Source organism: Antedon mediterranea, chromosome 4, assembly GCF_964355755.1.
Source record: "Antedon mediterranea chromosome 4, ecAntMedi1.1, whole genome shotgun sequence".
In the NCBI taxonomy this organism is placed as follows: domain Eukaryota; kingdom Metazoa; phylum Echinodermata; class Crinoidea; order Comatulida; family Antedonidae; genus Antedon; species Antedon mediterranea.
Genome location: NC_092673.1, coordinates 29966691 through 29987214, shown reverse-complemented (window position 1 = coordinate 29987214; position 20524 = coordinate 29966691). Strand labels below are relative to the sequence as shown.

The window sequence follows — 20524 nt, the reverse complement described above, 5'->3', positions numbered from 1 at the left end:
GAAATCATACACCGTACAGAAGTAGAGTAAATAGCGCCATCACCAAGAAAAGAATTCTTATAATAGGGTTATTATTATGAAGAATGAATGTTATGTTATGAAGAATTTAATAAACACAAGAAAGGCAGTAAAGTTATGGTAAAATAGATAAAACAGTAATATACAGCAAGAATAAAGAATATTAATTATATTTTTATTTAATATTATATTTAATTAATAACATAAGCAAGTCAACAAGGTCATAGTGGGGTCAACAAGGTCGGAGTGGGGGGTCAACAAGGTCGGAGTGGGGGGTCAATTGACCTCAATTGACAGTAGGATATTAAAATACTTACATCTACATAAGGAAATTAACAAACAATCATTAAGGTCATTCTGTTATTCAAAAGACCACATTTTGAAAGAGGTATTATGGTGCAATGATGATTCTATTACTGAACTCTTATTAGAAAATTATCTGCATAAATGGTGTACTAAATCATTAGACAAATAATCATAATAATAAATAATTTCTCAAAATAAAAATGAATGGAAATGTTTTAATAACACACAAATAATAAAATAAATCATTTTTGGTTGTTAATCAAATTTAAATTTATATTTATGCAAAAAGCAAGCTAGTAGGTCCATATTAGTAATTGATCAAATTCATTTTGTTATCAAATAAAGGAATATTTAAAATGTTGCGGTCACAAGAGCAATATTCAGACCCAAGTCATGTGCACTGTGCAATGAAGACCATGTGATTCAAACAGGCCAATCACGTTACTATAATTCTATTTGCTAGATCTTTTAGACGTCTCTCAAAATCACATTCTGCATCTACCAATCAAATTGTGACACATACAATCAACTCTGTCTACACTATCAAATTTATGCGACAAAAAAAATGTAATATGCCCATATACGGACATGATGATGTCATATTACCATACTACCATATTTGGGCACATCAGACTTTTTTGACAAACTAGTTTGATAGTGTAGACAGAGCTTAACATTTATTAATGTAAATAATTTGAAATACTCACCTTTAAGCAGTTAATTTTTTTTAAAGTTTTTAGTAAAATTTATTATTGTTAGTTTAACGTGCCAAAATGCAAACAAAATTCAAATGGTGTTGAGATGTTATGAGAATAGTCGGCAAGATCAGCATAACATTCATTTAAAAATGAATTCTCAAGGCAAACCAGTGTAAAACACAATCACACTAAAATCCGACACGATCACACTTAATTTACGATCACAAAACAAAAACATCACAAACAATAATTCAAAATATTCACCTTAATAACGAGGGTGTGTTAGAGGGACTGGATGGAATGAGAGAAAATGGAACCATGTGTTATGCATCATTGCAGCAACAAAAAAACATCAAAATAATATGACAACAACAGTAAGACAGATAGATATCTCCCAGGTTTAAACTACATATTAATTACTTACAATGGAAATCAAATTGTATGATATCTAAAGCTTGGTCTACACTATTCAACTTTGTGACCAAAAAAAATGAAGTGCCCATATATGGACATGGTGATGTCATATCACTACCATATTTGGGCACATCACACTTTTTTTGTTTTGAGCTTAAGGACCTCTTTCTGCTGAGAAATTCTATCTTTTAAAGCTCAGCAGAAACATGCACCAAGACAATTTTAGAATAGTGCTGTGCAGTGTGTTTGTCAGTAACAGCCTTTCTATATTGTATCTGAAGTTTGACTGTGATTTGTGTAGTTTAAAATTTGAAGAAAAAAAACCGCCTATCCAAATCTTGATATATTAAAAAAAAAAACGATATATTTATAAAATACTTTAAACCATTTTAACCCATTCAAAATGAAACAATTAACGTTGCTAAAGCTTGGTTCCCGCTAAGACTCAACGCAAGGATGTAGTAAATACAATGTAAGTAATTTGACCAATGACAAGCGATGGATTATCTGAACTGTCGCTTGTCATTGGTCAATTTGCTTGGATTACACTTACGACCTTGTGTTGCGTGGGAATCGTTTAAGGAGAGCATGAGAGCATGTGATATTAGCTTAGCAATATTAGTAAACAATAAAAACATATTTTAATATTTACCCATTTCATCCTCTTCTGGTGTTTCTGCATCTCTATTTTTCTTATTTTTTTTCTTTTTCTTTGGTTTCGGAACTTCAATATATTCATCGTCCATAATGCGGTAATATTTTGCGAGTTTTACAGCAAAAATTATGCTTGGTATAAAAAAGAAAATGCTCCAACCTAATGTGAACCATATTGTGTTCTAAAATGATAAAAAAATGATTGTTACTGTATTTTCAAAGGTCCATGTATTTTCAGTAATTTCTGGTTGTTAAAAATAACATGGCAAAGAATAGTGGAAAAGATAATAGCTAGGATGGAGGTCATGGAACAAAGCAAAACAAATCACTGCTGATAGAACCAACTGGAAAATTTCTACTGCAGCCTTATGGGCCAAGAGACCTGAAGAGATTAGGTAAGGTAGGGCTAAAACTGATGTCAAATATTTCTAAAGCACAAAAATACTTGTATTTATTTACTTAACTTTGTTTTACAAGGGTAGCTGTAACAGCTGTACTACAGCAGTACAGCTGACTTGAAGAGGCCCTCTTAAAAACAATACAAATATATATATATACATGTATATCTTTGATGGTACAACATATTTCTGCGACAGTTACACTCACCATTGCATCAATATTAAAATCACAAACTGTGTCAACAAATAAATTATACAAGTTGCTAATTGACCCACAAGGTGCCAAATCATCCTCAACCTGAAACATAAAAGTGCATATTGTATATTATATAACACCTAAATAAGTTCCTGCCATTTGATTGGACGATTATGGGTCACATGGCATGCAATAGTACTACTGTATCAAGTATCGTCCTTTACTATAACTGAACTTTCCTTTCCTTTGATGTTAAGTTAGTATTTTAAACCTTTTTCCTTTGTGTGTATTAAACATATATCATAAAGAGGCTTCATTGTAAAGCTTAGTTCCCACTAGAGACGCAACGAAAGGAAGTAGACGCAAGGACGTATCCGCAACAAGCAAGTTGACCAATGAAAAGCAACATTCATTGCTTGTGATTGGTGAAAACACATACATTGCGCTTAAAGTCCTTGTAGGAACCAAGCTTTTAATTTGCAACAATCTATGACTTAAGTATATTGTGTCTTTGCTGGTTGTCTGTACTTAGAAGCTAATAAAATGTGTCAATGAATCTAGTCAAGAACTGAAACTTGTCATAATGTAACTAGTTTCAGTAAATCTATCAATTTTTATTGTTATTTTATTCCATTTAAATTTTTTAAATATTTTGCTTTAATAGTAATTAAGGTCTGTTCTACGTTCCATTTTTCTGGATACATTTTGTTTTGTATTTGTTTTTTTGTTTTTGGAACGGCCTTACTGAAAAACAGTTAAGTGTCCATGAATAAATAAAGCTTATTATTATTAATAATAATATCATAGCATTACCTCCTGAGTTAAGTGATCAACATAACTCTCAGCATATTTAATAAGACGGTCTGTGTAATTACTTGTGCTGTCCTTTACAGCTTGTTGCGTTGCATTTTCCTTTATCTTGGACTCAGTGTAAGTTGCTGCTTTGAGTGTCTTATTCCCAGTTGACTGTATTTCGATGATTTCTTCGTTCAATGTTTCAGCTTCTTCTAACAATTCATTCTGAAAAAAAAGTAAAGAATAAAAGTACCTTTTTACTTGATAGCCAACAACCATCCTATAACCCGGCAACCAATTTCGATTTCTAACTACCTAGGAGAAATCCATGCTAGGACCTAGTAACATGATTTTAATTAATTTTGCATATGCCAGGCATGTGCTTCCTCGCTACCTATTTCTCTATAGTTCCAGCAAATTCTAGGTCAAAGTGACTAAGAACACCACTATGCGTTGGTCAGCACAAATTGAAATCTTTTCGATATCAAAAATACATTCTGAAAACCAGACTTTGCGTCAGTTTGAAAGTGTCCAGTTTATGTGGCATGAACTAAATCCTGAGTCACACTTAGATACACTGCAACAACATACGTGCAATGCAATTAATATGACCAATCACAAGTGACAGTTTGGCACAGTGACATCCTTGCGTTAAATCCTAGTTTAATTTATATTTATTATATTTAAATTATAATTGTGTAATCTTTTAAAGAATATAAAAATCAAAAATGTCAAAAGTTGTTAAAATTTACCATCAGTGCTTCTACTGCTTTGGCTTGTTCATCGGCTTCAGTAACATCATGTGAAATACTGTATAATTGGTTACTTATTGTAGCATTCTGTGAAAACATGAACAGTTAATGTTATACTTCACAGACATAGAATTTAGCCTCATAGACTCTAAATGCCAATTTACACAGGCGAGTTGTAACGGTAAGTGGAAAACAGCATCAACAGAATCTGTATCTATCCTCGACAGAATGGTCACAGAAAATAACTGTATTTGTTCTTCTATAGCTAGTTTCAATCCCTCCCACTGTGAACATGCTATTGTTTTAGCTTTTATCCCAGTCCCACCCTATTTCGCTTATATTCCTTGACTTTCTGTATTCTCACTCCTGAGGACGTTCAAAGAATATTGATCGAAATGTTGAGAAACTCAACAGTTCTTTTCAGAACTAATATATCTTGTGTACCGCAAACTTTATATCAACATTTTACTTTGCTATGCAAACCTTTAAACAATGTATAACTATATTTTTATTACCATTACTGCTCATCTGTGTAAATCCACAAAATTGTAGCTTAAAGTAATATAAAATACAATTGTACTTACGTTAAGATTATCTGCTGTATTATTTAATGTTTTTGCGAAAGATTCCAAATCACTTGTTAAGTTCTTGTTAAGCTAAAGCAGATAAGATATAAAAATTCTTTTTAGGTTTTACTGAATTGAATGTTAATATATTGGGTTATTTTTAATTATAAAAAGTATATGCAAAACCGGCTATAAGCACAAGTTAGAAATTTCAAAAGTACACTTTTTAAAAAGATTGGGAAATTGTCTGTGAATGTGTGTTAATTTTTTGAAATCAAACTTTCCTCAAAATAACTACAGTACTGTATTTTATAAACAAACAAAAAATAAGTACTGCAGTAACTGCAGTAGAATAATTTTGACATGATCCCATATTTGACAAGATCTTTATATTTAATTGAAATTCAATGGAACATTTCCTAAAAATAACTAAGTGTATTTTAACGGAGGCAACATTATATTGCATTGACTTATTAGATTAAGATATTTTTTATTTTTATATTATGTCATCATGGTAATAAATAAAAAGATGACTGAACAAAAGAATGATCTACACACCAGTAGTTGATATTCAGTGATGTTGAATTCATTTAAACTTGAGTCATCAATAATTTTGTTGACTGAATCCTCAAGTTCTTCTGTGATAAGTTCAAAGTCACTGGTATCCAACTCAACCTCATCTATCAACTTGTCAGCCTCTTCTCTTAAATCATCCACTGCCTGTAAGTTCACACAAACAAGATTGAAAATCTGATTATTCTTTCTTTGTACAATTTATATAGTATACGGTATATACTGTATAATATGACACAAAATATAGAAAATTATTGCACTAACAACATATTTTTTTCTACAGGTCATAAATGGCATCATCTTTTTCTATGCACAATATTCTAATGTATGAAGTGCACATGGCATTTGTTGTGTGGATAACTAACTTGTCACTTCAAGTCTAGTTTATTTCTAAATGGTTTGTTTGCAAGATATTGTCAACAATTTTCATAAAAATATTAAATAGTGCACCTTCTGTGACCCTGCATTTTGCTAATTATTTCCTCAGTTTCTGAGATTTTAAATCTACTATCAAGTTTATTACGCTATTAAAGCTCTGCATTAAAAGTGCCCAAATATGGTAGTGATATGCTTAAATATGGCAGTGATATATCATCATGTCCATATATAAACATCACATTTTTTTTGTCACACATAGTTTGATATGTTTTGTTTTTACATATTGGTATTTTATTGTTACATGTTCTTGGTGTTGAATAATCGCTGTTGGTTTTGATTGAATAAAATAAAGATACATAGCTTAAGAATAGCTTCTTACCTTGTAAACATCATTGAAATCAAACAGATAATGAAGCTGGAATGCGTGGTAGGCACTTTGATTCATTTCACAACTTTCCAGCAAATCAGCAATGCTTACGTTATACGACTTATTGTTGTACAGAGTCTCTCCTACCCACGAGCCCTCACTACCATTAACTAAGAAACCAGGCTGGTCTATCGTCTGTGATAGAAAAACAACATTTACAATTGTAAATTCTTTAAAAAAAAACAAAATTTGTTTCTGTTCTTTTTTATTTACTCTATAAATAGAATAATTAAAAGATGGTTGTGGCGTAACAAGTGAAACATTAATGTCTCATTCCATATATTCTTTTGGAAACACACAGTGTACCACAAAACTATAAAAAATATTACAATGAACAATGCAATGAATACTTACTTCTCTAAATAATTCCTTGGTTTGTAATGGATCACAAACTTGGTAACTAATACTAAAGATCAGAAAGAACACTGAGACCACAAACATCAGGATCCAGAAAAATAAAAAGGACAAGAACACACCACTGAAAATAACAATTTATTTTAAAGCATATTATAGAGGCTTGGAACATTTTCTTTTATTTAAAATTTCATAAAAATATCAATATATTTTATCCATTTTTTTCTTTTTTTTTATATTTATCAGCAACAACTAAACCTAATAACACAACAAAATGTATGTATCCCTTTTTATACACAATAATAAACTAACATCATCGAGTTAACCAATCACAAGCAACCTAGCTCGTCATGATATGTGAAATTAGTTGCAACTCGCTTACGTCCTTGTGTTGCGTGTGAAACAAATTCTTGAAAAGACAATTCTTCATGAATTTAACTTGATGGCAGACCTTGGCTCACGAAAACCAGAGTCTGGCTAATGCCATCATTAGAAGTTGTAGTCCTCTATTGGTTTATCCAGTTATGGCTCATATTAACACAATATAATAATCATATAATATATAAACATTATACTTACAACATGAGTACATTACCACCAGCGTTAGAACATTTGGACCGATCCATTGGAGAACCACGTCTGTAAGTAAAGGTACCCATTGCCATGCCACCAATGTTAAACATTACTATCAACAGTATACTACATGTTATACCAATAAAACCATATTTTCTGTCAAAAGGAAAAGATTTACAGTTTATGCAAATGTGTTGTAAGTACTCACACTATTTCTGTATTGCTCACAAAAGCATGATACAATTATCATGAATAGACAAGAGAGAGGGAAGGGAAGACAAGTCAATATTGCCATCATCAATAGACAGCCATGCATATTTGTCATCAATTTTTATTTTTTTTTTTCAATTTCAATTTTTTCTATCTTTTTGTCGTATTTACATGGTGTGGGTTTTTTTCAATATTGATTGAACAAGTTGTACTGCACATCAGTCTCGTGAGTAAATAAAGTTTATATATACAGAAACCTAATAAGGGTGCACATTGGGGCTTCATAATTGGTGATTCATTAATAGGGATTACTGTTAAAACATATTCTACTTGTTCACGTCATAATAAATAAATTAATCGGGGTGTCTCCTGAATAAGGGTTTCACAAAGTATACTTTCCCAAAACCAGACTTTTCTAACCATTAAAAACACATTCAGAATACCAGACTTTCGAAATGTATTAGCTCAGCCCAAGGTGTCCAGTTATGATTGTACTTACACATAATCAACGTATTCATCCATCTCTTCTATACTAATGTCTCCGTCAGCTTCATCTTTTGTTTTTGGTATCTTATTATCGTCCACAAATTCTGAAACCTAAGACAACAAGAACATATAGTTAAAGACACTAGACCTGCAATTTTGACGTTTTGTGAAAATAATATATAACTTTATAAACATTGAACCAGGTAATTTCTTGTCTTAAATGTGCATTCTAAGGTTTATTATGCTAAAAATAGAAAAACAATGCACTACCTAAGTAGCTTGCGTCGAAAGTTCTCATGTAGACATTCCTAGGCCTAGCTTAGTATTGTAGGCCTAGCTGGTAAAGAACGGTAATGTACGAACATAATACGTTAGGTATAGGCTTAGCCGGACGTTGTTCTGTTGTCACATTCTTTCCTTTTTTGACAGAATCTTTTAATACAAATTGAGCAAGACCTGGTATTTTAGCTGAAAAGTTACGGTTCTTTTATTTGTTTACACTTTCACGCGATCGGTCAAAGTTGGTGCATCACATCATAATATGAAAATATCAATTCGCGCGATGCATGTTGGGATTTATAGCGGGCCGCTAAAATTATTAGAAACAACTTAATTTTCACATTTTAACCCTCTAAAGACAAAAAAAATTATCAGGTCCATATGGTATTTATTTTTACATAAAATTTCGTGTGTGATTTTAAATTAGGAACAAAAAGCGTATGTCTAGTGTCTTTAAATAGTCTATTTAGGGATATATCACTGAAAAGTAACCAAAGACTGACGAACAGAAGAGTCGGCCCAGCTTTTAACAATTGTCTCTCCTGCTCTTTTGTCCTATAGTTTTTTAAATATAAATATGTTAATATTGTGAAAAACTGCAGTCTTTAACTGCAGTCTTTAACTGTAAATAGTTTATACCTCTTTGTTGACATCTTCAACTTCCTCAATACCTTCTGCAAGAGTATCATTGATATTATCAAGCTCTTTGTAAAATTCATCCACTTGGTCCTTGGTTGAGTTATTTATCTCCTCTGGAATAGAGTCTATAGTATCTCTGGCCTAAAATAACAACACATTCACAATCAGCAGCTGCAGTGTTATGAGGCAAATGAAATAATATTGAATATTCCAACATTCATATAAAAATAAATACTATAAAATGTTGTATATACCTCCTGTTCATATTTCTCGGCTTCCTCTAAGACTTTAGTAACATTGTCTATTTCATTATTTAGATCGGGTAGCTGAAGAAAGAAAAAAAACAAAAAATATAATAAGCACTGTATTAGCAGATAATTGGCTGTGATGTGATTGTGTCTAAAAATACATTTTTACGCAAAAAATGTGCCGTCCTAACCTAACTGAGGATTAAGAATTAAAAATAGCCTTATCTCAAATGACGCGAGTGATCATTTCTTAAAATCAAGACAAAAAGGGGGTAAAAAACAGAGGCCAAAAACATACAAAAATGAATGTGAATAAATCACATAATTATTTGTTAATTGTTAATACAGTCAACTCTCTTATTACCAGACACCTTTGGACTGGCCTAATATGTCAGGTTTTCCGTAAAGCCTGGTATTGGGAATGTGTTTCTAATGGTAAAAAAGAATTTAGGACCTTTGGGACCTCAAGAAAAGTCTGGTCTTGGGAGAGTTTTCCGGTTTTTAGAGAGTCTGGTATTGGGAGTCCATTGTAATAAGACAGTAAAGTACCTGTGAGAGGTCAGTATTAAGCTCTAAGAGTGTTGTATCAATTCCATTACATGAAGCTCCACACGTATTCACCACGTCATTCAATGCAGTTTGTATATCTTTCAAGTCTCTGCTCAATGCGGCAGATTCCTTACTGATCTCGGTTTGAAGTGTTTCCATTGTGTTCAGTGTAATCAACGACGCATTGATTGCTGCAAGATCAGAAAAATGTAATTTATTTTAAACTTTACAAATTTAATAACATTTCAAATCAATTTTATTCAAGAAAAGCCTACAAAATGAAAAGTGGTGAAAAAACTACACAATACAAAATATACCGAGAGTCTAAAGTTTTATCTACACTACACTAGTTTGACAAAATATGGTAGTGATATGACATCATCGTGTCCATATATCCACATCACATATTTCTTATAGTACGGTGTAGACATAGCTTCAGAAAACTCCTGAATAAAACATTAAAATAATAATTAATATGTTTGTTATTTAAAAGTGAGTGGTCTCTTTCAATTATGGTTTATATTGCTTGGTATCACAGATGCTATAATCATTTTGTTTAATACCTTTTAATTGTTTGTTCACAACTTTACGATACTGATTATTTAAGTTGATAGGTACTCTATTCAGGTTTTCTGGTATTGAGAGTATATATCAGCTTTTCTGGTATTGAGAGTATATATCAGCTTTTCTGCTATTTCCCGACCCGATATTATATTATAAATAAAGAAAACAAACGGTAGTCGATAGGAAAAAACAAAGTACATTGAAATACTAACCATTAATAAATTCTTCATAACTGGTATATAGATCTGATAAACCGCACTGCTCTTCTAAATATGGTTCTGTTAATTTGTATATCTGATTTCCCCTATCTGCAAAATTAAGTTTAATGAAATGAAAACATGACTGTATTTCCCTATGTTGGATTTTAAAGTGTCCTCTTACTAGGGCTTCACTTGAATAATAGCAGAGTCCTCCTAAGGATGGTTCTACAGCTAGTACTATATTCCTAAATTGATTTCTGTACATCTGTTTCAATATATTAATCACCAGGGGTGGATCCAGCATTATAGAGGGGTGGGGGGTGGTGGTGGTGGAAGGCTAAATATTTCCTAAATGTTAAAAACGATCCGTCGGGTAGCAGAAAAATAAAAATAGTCATTATTAAAAAAAAAACATGGCTGTTTAGCCTGGCCTAATTCAGCGCCAGATCACCAATTTATTTAAATTATTTTCGATAATCACTTACCATCTATCTGTTGCCGCATCTCTTTATCAAAAACTTGGTATTCCTCAAAAATTTCATTTAATTGCTGAAATTAATTAAAATTATATATAAAAATGTCGTGAAAGTTTAATATTTCCAACCAAGTTGATAATAATGTGCAATGTGGCTATTCGCTTTCATGATGTGCCACGCAACTATGTGGCTATTGAGTCTAACAGTTATTCTGTGCATACTTCGTATATTGATGAAATGTTTATTTGAATTAAGCTTACTTTTGTGACTGTACTTGAGTATGCTTCAACTTCATTCAGCGTCAAATCATATGTGTCTTTTGTTCTATCCCATGACGTAGTAGTAAGAAAATCATTCCCAGTGTTGCTATAAGCCATTCCAAACCTTTAAATAAATAACAATATAATTTTCATTATAACACACCTAAATAGATTCTTGTCATTTCATTGGCAATTGTTAGTCACATGGTGAAATCCAATACCTCTGCCTGTTTTTTCAAATGGCACTCGATTGGAACTGACATTTCTGTAGAGTATGATGTACTAATTTAGACCAAAAAAGCATTTAAATTAGTTTCAGATCGTTTGAATGATTTTGATTGATTTTTAAATTTATTTTTTTTCATTTATGGGTCTTCAATTTGTTTTTTTTTGGTCTCATAAATTACTACTCTTTTTATTGTATTGCTTTAAATGTTGAATTTAAATTGATTAATTATACAAGATGTGGAATGATTTGGAAAAAACTCATTAGTCTAGATTAAGGTTCCCTGCGATTCTGCCTTTACTGTACACTATTCTTCTAAAAAATAGTTTTCGCTATTCAAGGTTTGACTCCTGTCACAAGAATAAATTAGTCATAATGCATACATTTTGATCTAACAACAATAATTCAATCAGAAAGACACAACAACTATATAAAAGAAATAAAGTAAATAAAATAAATATTTTTGTAAAAGTAAAGATTTAACTTCATTTATGAATTTAAATCTAGAAGAGGTACATACTAAGGGTAAATTATTCTTAAGTTGAGCTCCATTAAAAGAAATTCTAAATTTTCCAGCATCTGTACGAGCTTTGGGAATTGCAAAATTATTTCTATTACTAAATCTGGTACTAGCCTCAAGCTCTGTCTACGCTATCAAATTAGTTTGACAAAAAAGTGTGATGTGCCCAAATATGGTAGTGATATGCCCACTTGATTTCTTCTAGAGAAGACCCCAAATGATGGCTTATTACTAATGTTTTCATTTATGTACACATCTATATATTATACTGTATAATGCCACTGTTGAACAAATAAGTGTTTTTTGAACATATATGCACACATCACATTTTTTTGTCACATAAAGTTTGATAGTGTAGATAGAGCTTTGTGTAATTAAATAAAAGTATTCTATTGTTTGATGTGGTGTTTTTCCATGTTAGGCCTAGGTGAGACAAACAGAGTATCAACATACCCTATAACAATCGTTATACAAAGCAGTAACAAAGAAAACACAACTTGTTTGCAACCCATAGCTTTTGTTTCCTTCTGTATCCGTTTCCCTCCACAGTTATTACAACACCGACAGCAGCAGAAAAACAAGGCGATGATAGGCATTATGATGATAAATAGTATACCAATGCAGAAACATACAATGATGCCTATATACCATACAGCCAGCTGAAATATTATACAAATAATTGGTTACCATACAGAACAGGTAAAATAGAGCACATTCTTTGAAATAAATGGAAGTTCATAAAATCAATTTTTATTAAAGGAATAAATAAATGAAAAAAAATGGTACCAAATGCATTAATTAGATAGGAAGAACCAACAGGCTTTTGAATGTGCGGCTATTAAGGGAGGTGGCTGCTCACGGAGGTTCAACTGTATTATTAAACAAACATATTTATACAAACCTCCTGACCAGCATCCTGATAATTAATATTATCAAAATCATCTTCTTCTAATTTTCTGATTTCCTCTGAAAAAAAACCATCAAATGGTATTTTATAACAAACTTATCACCTAAAATTTAATCTAAATTAGAAAGTGGGATTATACTAATGATTAGCTTCGGCTGGATGAACCACCTTTGTAAAATATTGTTCAAATAAATAAATTAAATAAATACTTGGGTATAGGATTTATTATTCTTAGTCATATACAATACATTATATAAAAATAAATAATAATCTAACATAGTACTGTAGTACATTACAGTTTTATTCCTCTAAATTCAAGTTATTTTAGAAGATTGAAATCTTTTTATTTAATTTAAATAATTAATAATTTATATGGAAAATCAGTTTCTTGGAGTTACCAATTAATAATTACACATCTCAATAACCATTTTAAAAAACAAATATTAAAGCACCTAAAAACCTCAACGATGATTAGACAAAACGTGTATTAACATGAACATAACAAATAGGAAGTCATAGAGCCTGTAATGCATTATTTATGAATATTGATCAGGGCCAAACAAGACAAAAGATCTTTAAGCAGCCTAGGCTTGTCATATCAGCCTTGGTTTACTGTTACTTAAATATACATTGGTTCAAATCAAAAGAATGATTGATTGTACAAATACATATCGTATTATACTATTTTTAAGTTATAAGAAATAAAAATAAATTTACAGCCGTGTTTCCACAGTCAAAAATTAACTGTTAATTAACAGATAAAAATTAACCAATAATTTACAGATAAACTGCCTGTGGAAACGGGGTTTAATCATTTGCACGCGAGAAAAATTAACCGATAATTATCTCATTCAAATTTGGATAATTATCGGATAAATGCGATAATTTGTAACCTTTTAAGAACAAATCGTTGCGTTGTGATTGGCTTCTTAATTGTTTGGTAATGTCAGATCATGCGCACTTTATTTTGTTATTAATTATCAAATTGGTAAAATATTAATAGAAACACAACCTAGAAGAACTAGCGAGACAAAATAAATAAATTAAGAAAATGAAACATTAAAGTAGAGAGCCACCTGTTCACTAATTGATAGTAACAATAATTAAACTTTATTATATTATATTTTAATAAGATGGTAAATAACAGTAAAGATTAGGCACTGTAGGTATGGTGGCAAAAAGAAAAAAAATGTCACTGTTTAAACTGTTTGCTAATAATCAATATAATAAAACTGTTAGTGTTAGTCAAACTCAACTTATATCAATCATTTTTTTGTACTCATAATACAATTCAAACAAAGAAATATTCCTAAAATAATATTTGAATTGAATGTATGCGTGTTAGAGAAACAATACAAAAACATGTCAGTGCTTGACTCATTTGTGTAGTGGGCTAAAAGGTTTGATATTGACCCAATGACCTAATGAGGATATTGTGGTTGCCGACAAGTAACTAGGATACTACATCATAACAACCAGCCTAACAACACTGTGACAGCATAGTGTAAATAAGGTCATATAAAAGGTCATTGAGTCTTGTAAAATGTTGATTTATACCGAGTTGATTTATAAGTACAAAGTTAATGGTTTACCATTGTTAAGATTAAGGGGCACACATTAGGTGCAAAGTACAGATTTGGAGCTGTGAGGGGAACAAATTAGGTGCAAAGGTACCGATTGGGAGTTGTGAAGGAAACAGATTGTTAAATGCGAGGGGTACAGATTGGGAATTGTAATTAGAGGTATAAGTTGGGAATTGTATTGGGTTCAAATAAAAGGGGGGCGGGGAGGGGAGGGAACTTGGTATCTACAGGTATAAGGAATTGAGGAGAGATTGAGAATCTAGGGTTATACATATTAAGTTGGTGTAGAAGGCGATACAAAATGGTTGTACTTACCATAAGGAAGACCCTTCCTTTGTATAAATTCTACAAATCCATTGGCCATATCAACTAGTCCATCGGGTATATCATCCTTTAAGTCCTCAGCATCTTGGAAACCACCTGCAGGAACATGTGGGGACAGTGTACAGCTGTCCCAGTTTATAGAACCATCGTCCTTTAAAAGAGGATTGCACTGAGCGTTTGCAGGTGAAACTTGACTTAAAAACATCAAGAGAAAGTAGAATACGAAAGCACTGGTGGTAGTGGTGGTGGCCCTGGTGGTGGTATACATGTTCGTCATATTGGCAGGATTATTTGGATGGATGTTTCGTCGGTGACACTTTCTACCAGTGTCCAGTAAGTCCTCTAACTACCAGTGCTTTAAGCACAGTCTTATAAATGTCTTGGTATCTGGAAAGGTAAAGAATGAGGTATTGATAGTAAATAGGACACAACAGTTATATGATACGATTTGAGCATCAGGTACTGTAAGTAATGAATGATACCAGGATATCAACAAAACAAATACATAATAATAACCCCTGACCTATGACTAATAATCACTATTACTAAGTCTTAGAAAACAAAGGTGATTAATTAACAATGATTTGATACCGATAATAAACAATGAGTATTGGCATTTCTGTTAAACTGTAATTTGCTGCTATAAACTGTACAATACTGTGTCAATATCTATGATGTACTGTACAGCAAATAAACAGATTAAATATTTCTGTAATGATATATATAAATAATCCAAAGGCAAATTACTGAAAAAATGACAATGCTGTGGGTATCAGTGGCTGGATCTCAATGGAGATACAAAAAAAGCGAAAAGCTAAATCAAAACAGAAAAGTTCGCAGAGCTTTCAGGCAACACTAGCCCTTCATCAGTGCAAGTGATATAATGATATACATATTCATTGTTTGTATACTATTACTACTACAGTTTGTAACATGACAGAGTATTAGAACATACAAATGGGGAATTGTAGAGGCCAAATTGGGGGAGGGGTGAGTTTTTTACATATCAGGGTCCTGTTTAGGGGGAGGGGTGAGTTTTTTACATATCAGGGTACTGTTTAGGGGGAGGGGTGAGTTTTTTATATATCAGGGTACTGTTTAGGGGGAGGGGTAAGTTTTTTACATATCAGGGTACTGTTTAGGGGGAGGGATGAGTTTTTTACATATCAGGGTACTGTTTAGGGGGAGGGATGAGTTTTTTACATATCAGGGTACTGTTTAGGGGGAGGGTGAGTTTTTTACATATCAGGGTACTGTTTAGTTTCATTATTATTGGTGTAAATTTTATAGTTTGAATTGTATGGTATGGTTTTACTTTAGTAAATATTTCATAAATTATAAAAAAGATCTGTCAGGTTCAAGAAAAATAAAAATAGTCATTATTTTATTTTAAAAAGTTAAATTTTAGGCTAAAGCGTGTTTAGCCCCCGTCTAAATCCGTGCCTGGAACGCACCTTTATATTCAAAGTGTGTCACCATTTGTTATAAAAGTGTATGTTCAAATAAATTATTATTATTATTAAATACAATGGATTAGCAAATACAATGGTGTATTGAATCATGTTACACTACAGTGGACATGACTAATAACAACAATGCTATCAATTAATAAAAATAGGAACTAATCGTAATATATTTGTATATAATTTAACTGGAAAACAGGAACTTGTCATATTTGTATAAAATAATAATATCAACATTACCATAGATGTATATGTTGACATTAATTAGATTATTATTAAATAAAATCTGGTTCCGAATATAATAAACTGAAAAATAACCAAATAATACACACACAGATGTGACTAAGGACGGTACAGTATTTATACCATTAATTTTGTGTCTGTATTTGGTTTAACAAAAATTAATAATTTTCCAGTTAATTACATAATTTTTACTACAGTAAAAAGAGGTACACTTTATAATAATATATTCATGGCTATGTTCTTTAGAATTGCATCAAATATCAATATAATTTATAATTGAATGAAGGGTGTGGCCAGATTAATTTTTTGATATTTTAACAATAAAGTGTCATTAGACGTCACATCTGATTCATAATAATATTCAGTTACTATGGCAATCTGACAATAACAAATTGGGAATAAAAATTTTAATAATTTATATAATATTTTATGCATGATGTTCAGTAATGCAAAGCTCTGTCTACACTAACAAACTAGATTGACAAAAAAAATGTGATGTGCCTAAATATGGTAGTGATGTGCCCAAATATTGTAGTGAACTGACATCATTGTGTCTATATTATGGGCACATCACATTTTTAGTGTAGAGAAGGAAAAGATATACTGTAAAACTATAATAATAAATTCATTTTTAAAAGTAAAGCATATAAAATATGTACACAATTAAATGATAACAACTCTTAAGCGTGGTTCCCACTAGAACGCAACGGTAACTAATGTTGAGGTGCAACAAGCAGGTTTGATTTGACGCAGGTGGGGGAAAACACAATTATTGAAAAGGCATTTTCTTACGTTGCGTCGGTTGTGTTATGTGCGTCAGTTGCATTACGTCGCTTGTGCTTTAGTGATAAATAATACTTCATTTAATTTTTTAACAAGATAAATTTTTCAAAAAAGATTTCATGAATTTAGCTTAGTTTATGTTAGAAATTTGTTTTAAAGCTACACTACACTAACTGTGTATGGAGGCATTTAAGGCTGGAAATGAGGAAATAAATTGTAAAATGTCGCAAAAACGATTACAGAAAATTGGCATCCACTCAAACCAATCTTAACACACTTACAGTACATACTTCAATTATCATATCATTAATTTTCTGGCAAAAGAAATAATTCTAGAATTTCCAGTACAATATGATTTGGTTGATTACGAGAAAATTAATCAAATTGTGATACGGCTTAATCAATATTTATGAAGGGACCTCACGCAATAGTGTCACTTTTCAATAGCTAACTGGTTGCATTTCAGTTATTGACTATGGTATAAAGACTTCCCAGTATCTGCCTTCATCTCCCAATTGCGAGTAACTTTGAGAAGATAAAATGAAAACAATACTTTTTAGCTGTTTTTTTTATGGAAGTGATTAACTAAAACACTACAAAATGGCCTATTCAAATTCTGATTTTATTAATCTTGACTTGACCCTAAACTTGACCCCATTCCATGATTAGTGGAGGATTGTGATTTTTTACAGACATTACATTATAATCTTTTAAAATGAGAGTTAAAGACAACATAATACTCACAATATCGAAAGTCTCCTCAAGGTTATGTTTCAGTTTAAAGCGAATAGTTGCAAGACCAGGGAAGAGTGAAATAAAATGTGTAATTTCAATCTTCCTTGGGAAGAAAATCAATTTTTGTATGTCACTCTTATAACTGGCTCGTACTGCAACTCTCTCATCACATTTGTTTTGTCACAAATAAATGTTATTATTAAAACAATGGTTTTAATATGTTATTATTTAATTAGTTCTTATTGTATATACTGTAATCAACAATTTTGTACACTATAGAAAACATTTTCCTCCGGTTTCGATTCATGTATTGATATGTAGCTTGACGAAACTGTCTTGAAACACACGTTAAACTTGTACTGGTTTACAATCAATGAACTATATCAATATTTTGAACACGGTCTTATTTTGTTTTTGTGATCTTCAATTATTATATACAAAACAGAATCTTTATTGGTCCAATAAGGAAATTTGTTTTGATCAAACAAACACTTAGAATTATAAAAACTTTCATTATTGAACTACTGTACTACAGTACATTATCAAACAATCATTGACAAATAAAGAGTGATGTACTCAAATATGGTAGCGATGAAAGTTAATAGATATTTCAGAATTAGTAAGAGATACATTATTAAAGTAAACACATTCTGAAGGTCATGAAAAACTTTCTTTAAAAAAAACAAAATAAGTTATTATTTTATAGTTATATAATCATAAATGTATACAGCATTGCAGACAATAAACTGAACATTTGCACTATTTTTCTATTTATCTGATAAGCACACGTTTTATAAACATTCGGTCAGTCATTTCATTTTCAATTTAAATCCTACAGGTACTGAAAAACAACAGAATGTAATGTTTAGACTATCATGGTATTGGCAAGCTTTCAATTTGCGATGACCTATGACCTTGGAACAAGTTTAGGTCATGCCTCTACACTATTCCTCACAGTTTTGGTGTTATTATTTTAACTTGCTTTAAACTACTAAGCAAGATGGCTTGTTTTATCATTATTTAGTGTAAATCTACAAGCTGTGTTGACATTATATTGTTAGTTTAGTAAAAATAGTTATACTGTAGGTAAAAATGAACTACTAACACTATACAATACAAATGAGTTTAACACCCATAAAAAAAAATTAATATAAATTTACAAAGAATTACGACAAATAAATATCAAAATGAAGCAAAAACCATATTGTTATGTAGGTCTAGATCAATGCTTCGCTCGTCGGTCGACACAATTTAATTTAATTTTCACCCATATGTTATTGTACTGAAAAACCATTTAATATAAATTAATAATGTTAGAATTCTACTTAATTTTTTTAGTCAACTTAATTAATACTTTTTAACTTTGACATATTAGGTGTAAATCAAAATCTCACCCACTTGGTTAACTACAGTACCTACCAGTATATGACACAATAGTAGGTCTCTGTGCATGTTGACAAATGTAGACTTAATTTGAGTAAAATATTAATTTGATTGCTTATAAATTCAGTGGTTCCGGCTCAAAACCTGGCAACGTTACAAAGTATGCATACTTTATGATTACCAGCAGTAATAAACATTTCAGTAATTGAAGACGAAATAAGTGAATCAGGTATGATGCTTGAAATATAGAGTAGAAACAGAACCTATACTACAGTAGCTGAACATTGATGGTAAAACATACGGATTAATCAACTGATTAACAAACTAGTTTTCTTTGTTAAAACAAATTGAATTTTAATCATAGTCATATCAATAAAGTAAAAATGAATACTATTGTATTAAACAGTCTTCTCGGGTAAGGACTATAAATTGTAGGTCCAGTGCACACATAGCTCGTGTGCACTTTAAAGAACCTAGTACATCTTTCGAGACGAGTAGTGGGTTACCCCAGTGTATTAGGAAATCGCAGCCACTGATCACCAACTGGGCCCTCTGGGAGACCAGTCTTTGACTAAAGAGGTTACCAAGTATAAATATATATTTCAATCAATTCAATCAATAAAGAATGCAAATACTGATAAAAAATGTATTAACATTTTACAAAATAAACACACAATATCCAGAAATTAGCTTTTGAGTGTTTTAATATAACAGTGTGGGCAACTAGAGGTTCATTTTAAAAATGTTCAAACAGTACTGTAGTTCAGTTCCAACCTACTGTATGTACTGTAGTAGAGTCTCTCTCGCACCCCATATCACAAAATCCTGAATCCACCCTAAAGGAAATGTTCTACACGAAGTAAATAGCAAAAATAATAAAAATTTACTAAAAGTAAATTAAACACTAGCCCTACGTAGCACTGTCCTACTGGGTAAAAAACATAAAAAAATAACCCTCATTTTTATATCTGTGGTACTTATGTCAAACGGTGCGTCCAAGGAAAATGAACAAAACAAACTTATTACGAACAATTGTGGGACACATCAATTCACAGAGAAAAATAATTTTGAAAAATAATTTTCTACAATTTATATTTAAAAGTTTAATGCGATAGCTAAAATGTGATGAGTACATTTTACTGCTATTTACTGTATAACAGAAATAGAAGTTTTATTATCTTACCTATGGAATGAGACAGCAGAAGCAGCTGCATAATTTGACAATAAAACCGCAAACTAAGAATATAATTAGTATTCTTAGTTTTATCACATTTTAAGACCACCTTCAGGTTTTATAGTCACAGTAGTTAGATGCTAATTTAAATAATTAGAATAATGCAAGTG

General features: G+C 31.2%; 1 protein-coding gene across 9 annotated transcripts in view; it reads right to left on the bottom strand.

Annotated features, from left to right (window-relative positions):
* Positions 1 to 20524, bottom strand: part of LOC140047237 (prominin-1-A-like) — a 39091-nt gene that overhangs the window by 11480 nt on the left and 7087 nt on the right. For 8 of the 9 annotated variants that reach the window (XM_072092128.1, XM_072092131.1, XM_072092133.1 and 5 more), the window contains exons 2-20: positions 14565 to 14960; positions 12661 to 12725; positions 12213 to 12418; positions 11014 to 11137; positions 10763 to 10826; positions 10290 to 10385; positions 9514 to 9704; positions 8971 to 9042; positions 8717 to 8857; positions 7812 to 7909; positions 7109 to 7258; positions 6530 to 6653; positions 6128 to 6310; positions 5356 to 5517; positions 4816 to 4887; positions 4232 to 4318; positions 3498 to 3704; positions 2697 to 2786; positions 2089 to 2272 (exon numbers count right to left, since the gene is read on the bottom strand). In XM_072092128.1, the coding sequence (XP_071948229.1) occupies positions 2089 to 2272; positions 2697 to 2786; positions 3498 to 3704; positions 4232 to 4318; positions 4816 to 4887; positions 5356 to 5517; positions 6128 to 6310; positions 6530 to 6653; positions 7109 to 7258; positions 7812 to 7909; positions 8717 to 8857; positions 8971 to 9042; positions 9514 to 9704; positions 10290 to 10385; positions 10763 to 10826; positions 11014 to 11137; positions 12213 to 12418; positions 12661 to 12725; positions 14565 to 14850 (2602 nt within the window). In that variant the 5' untranslated portion in view covers positions 14851 to 14960. Of the gene's footprint in view, positions 1 to 560; positions 1314 to 2088; positions 2273 to 2696; positions 2787 to 3497; positions 3705 to 4231; positions 4319 to 4815; positions 4888 to 5355; positions 5518 to 6127; positions 6311 to 6529; positions 6654 to 7108; positions 7259 to 7811; positions 7910 to 8716; positions 8858 to 8970; positions 9043 to 9513; positions 9705 to 10289; positions 10386 to 10762; positions 10827 to 11013; positions 11138 to 12212; positions 12419 to 12660; positions 12726 to 14564; positions 14961 to 20524 lie in introns of those variants that run through there. The other variant, XM_072092137.1, reaches the window with a different exon arrangement.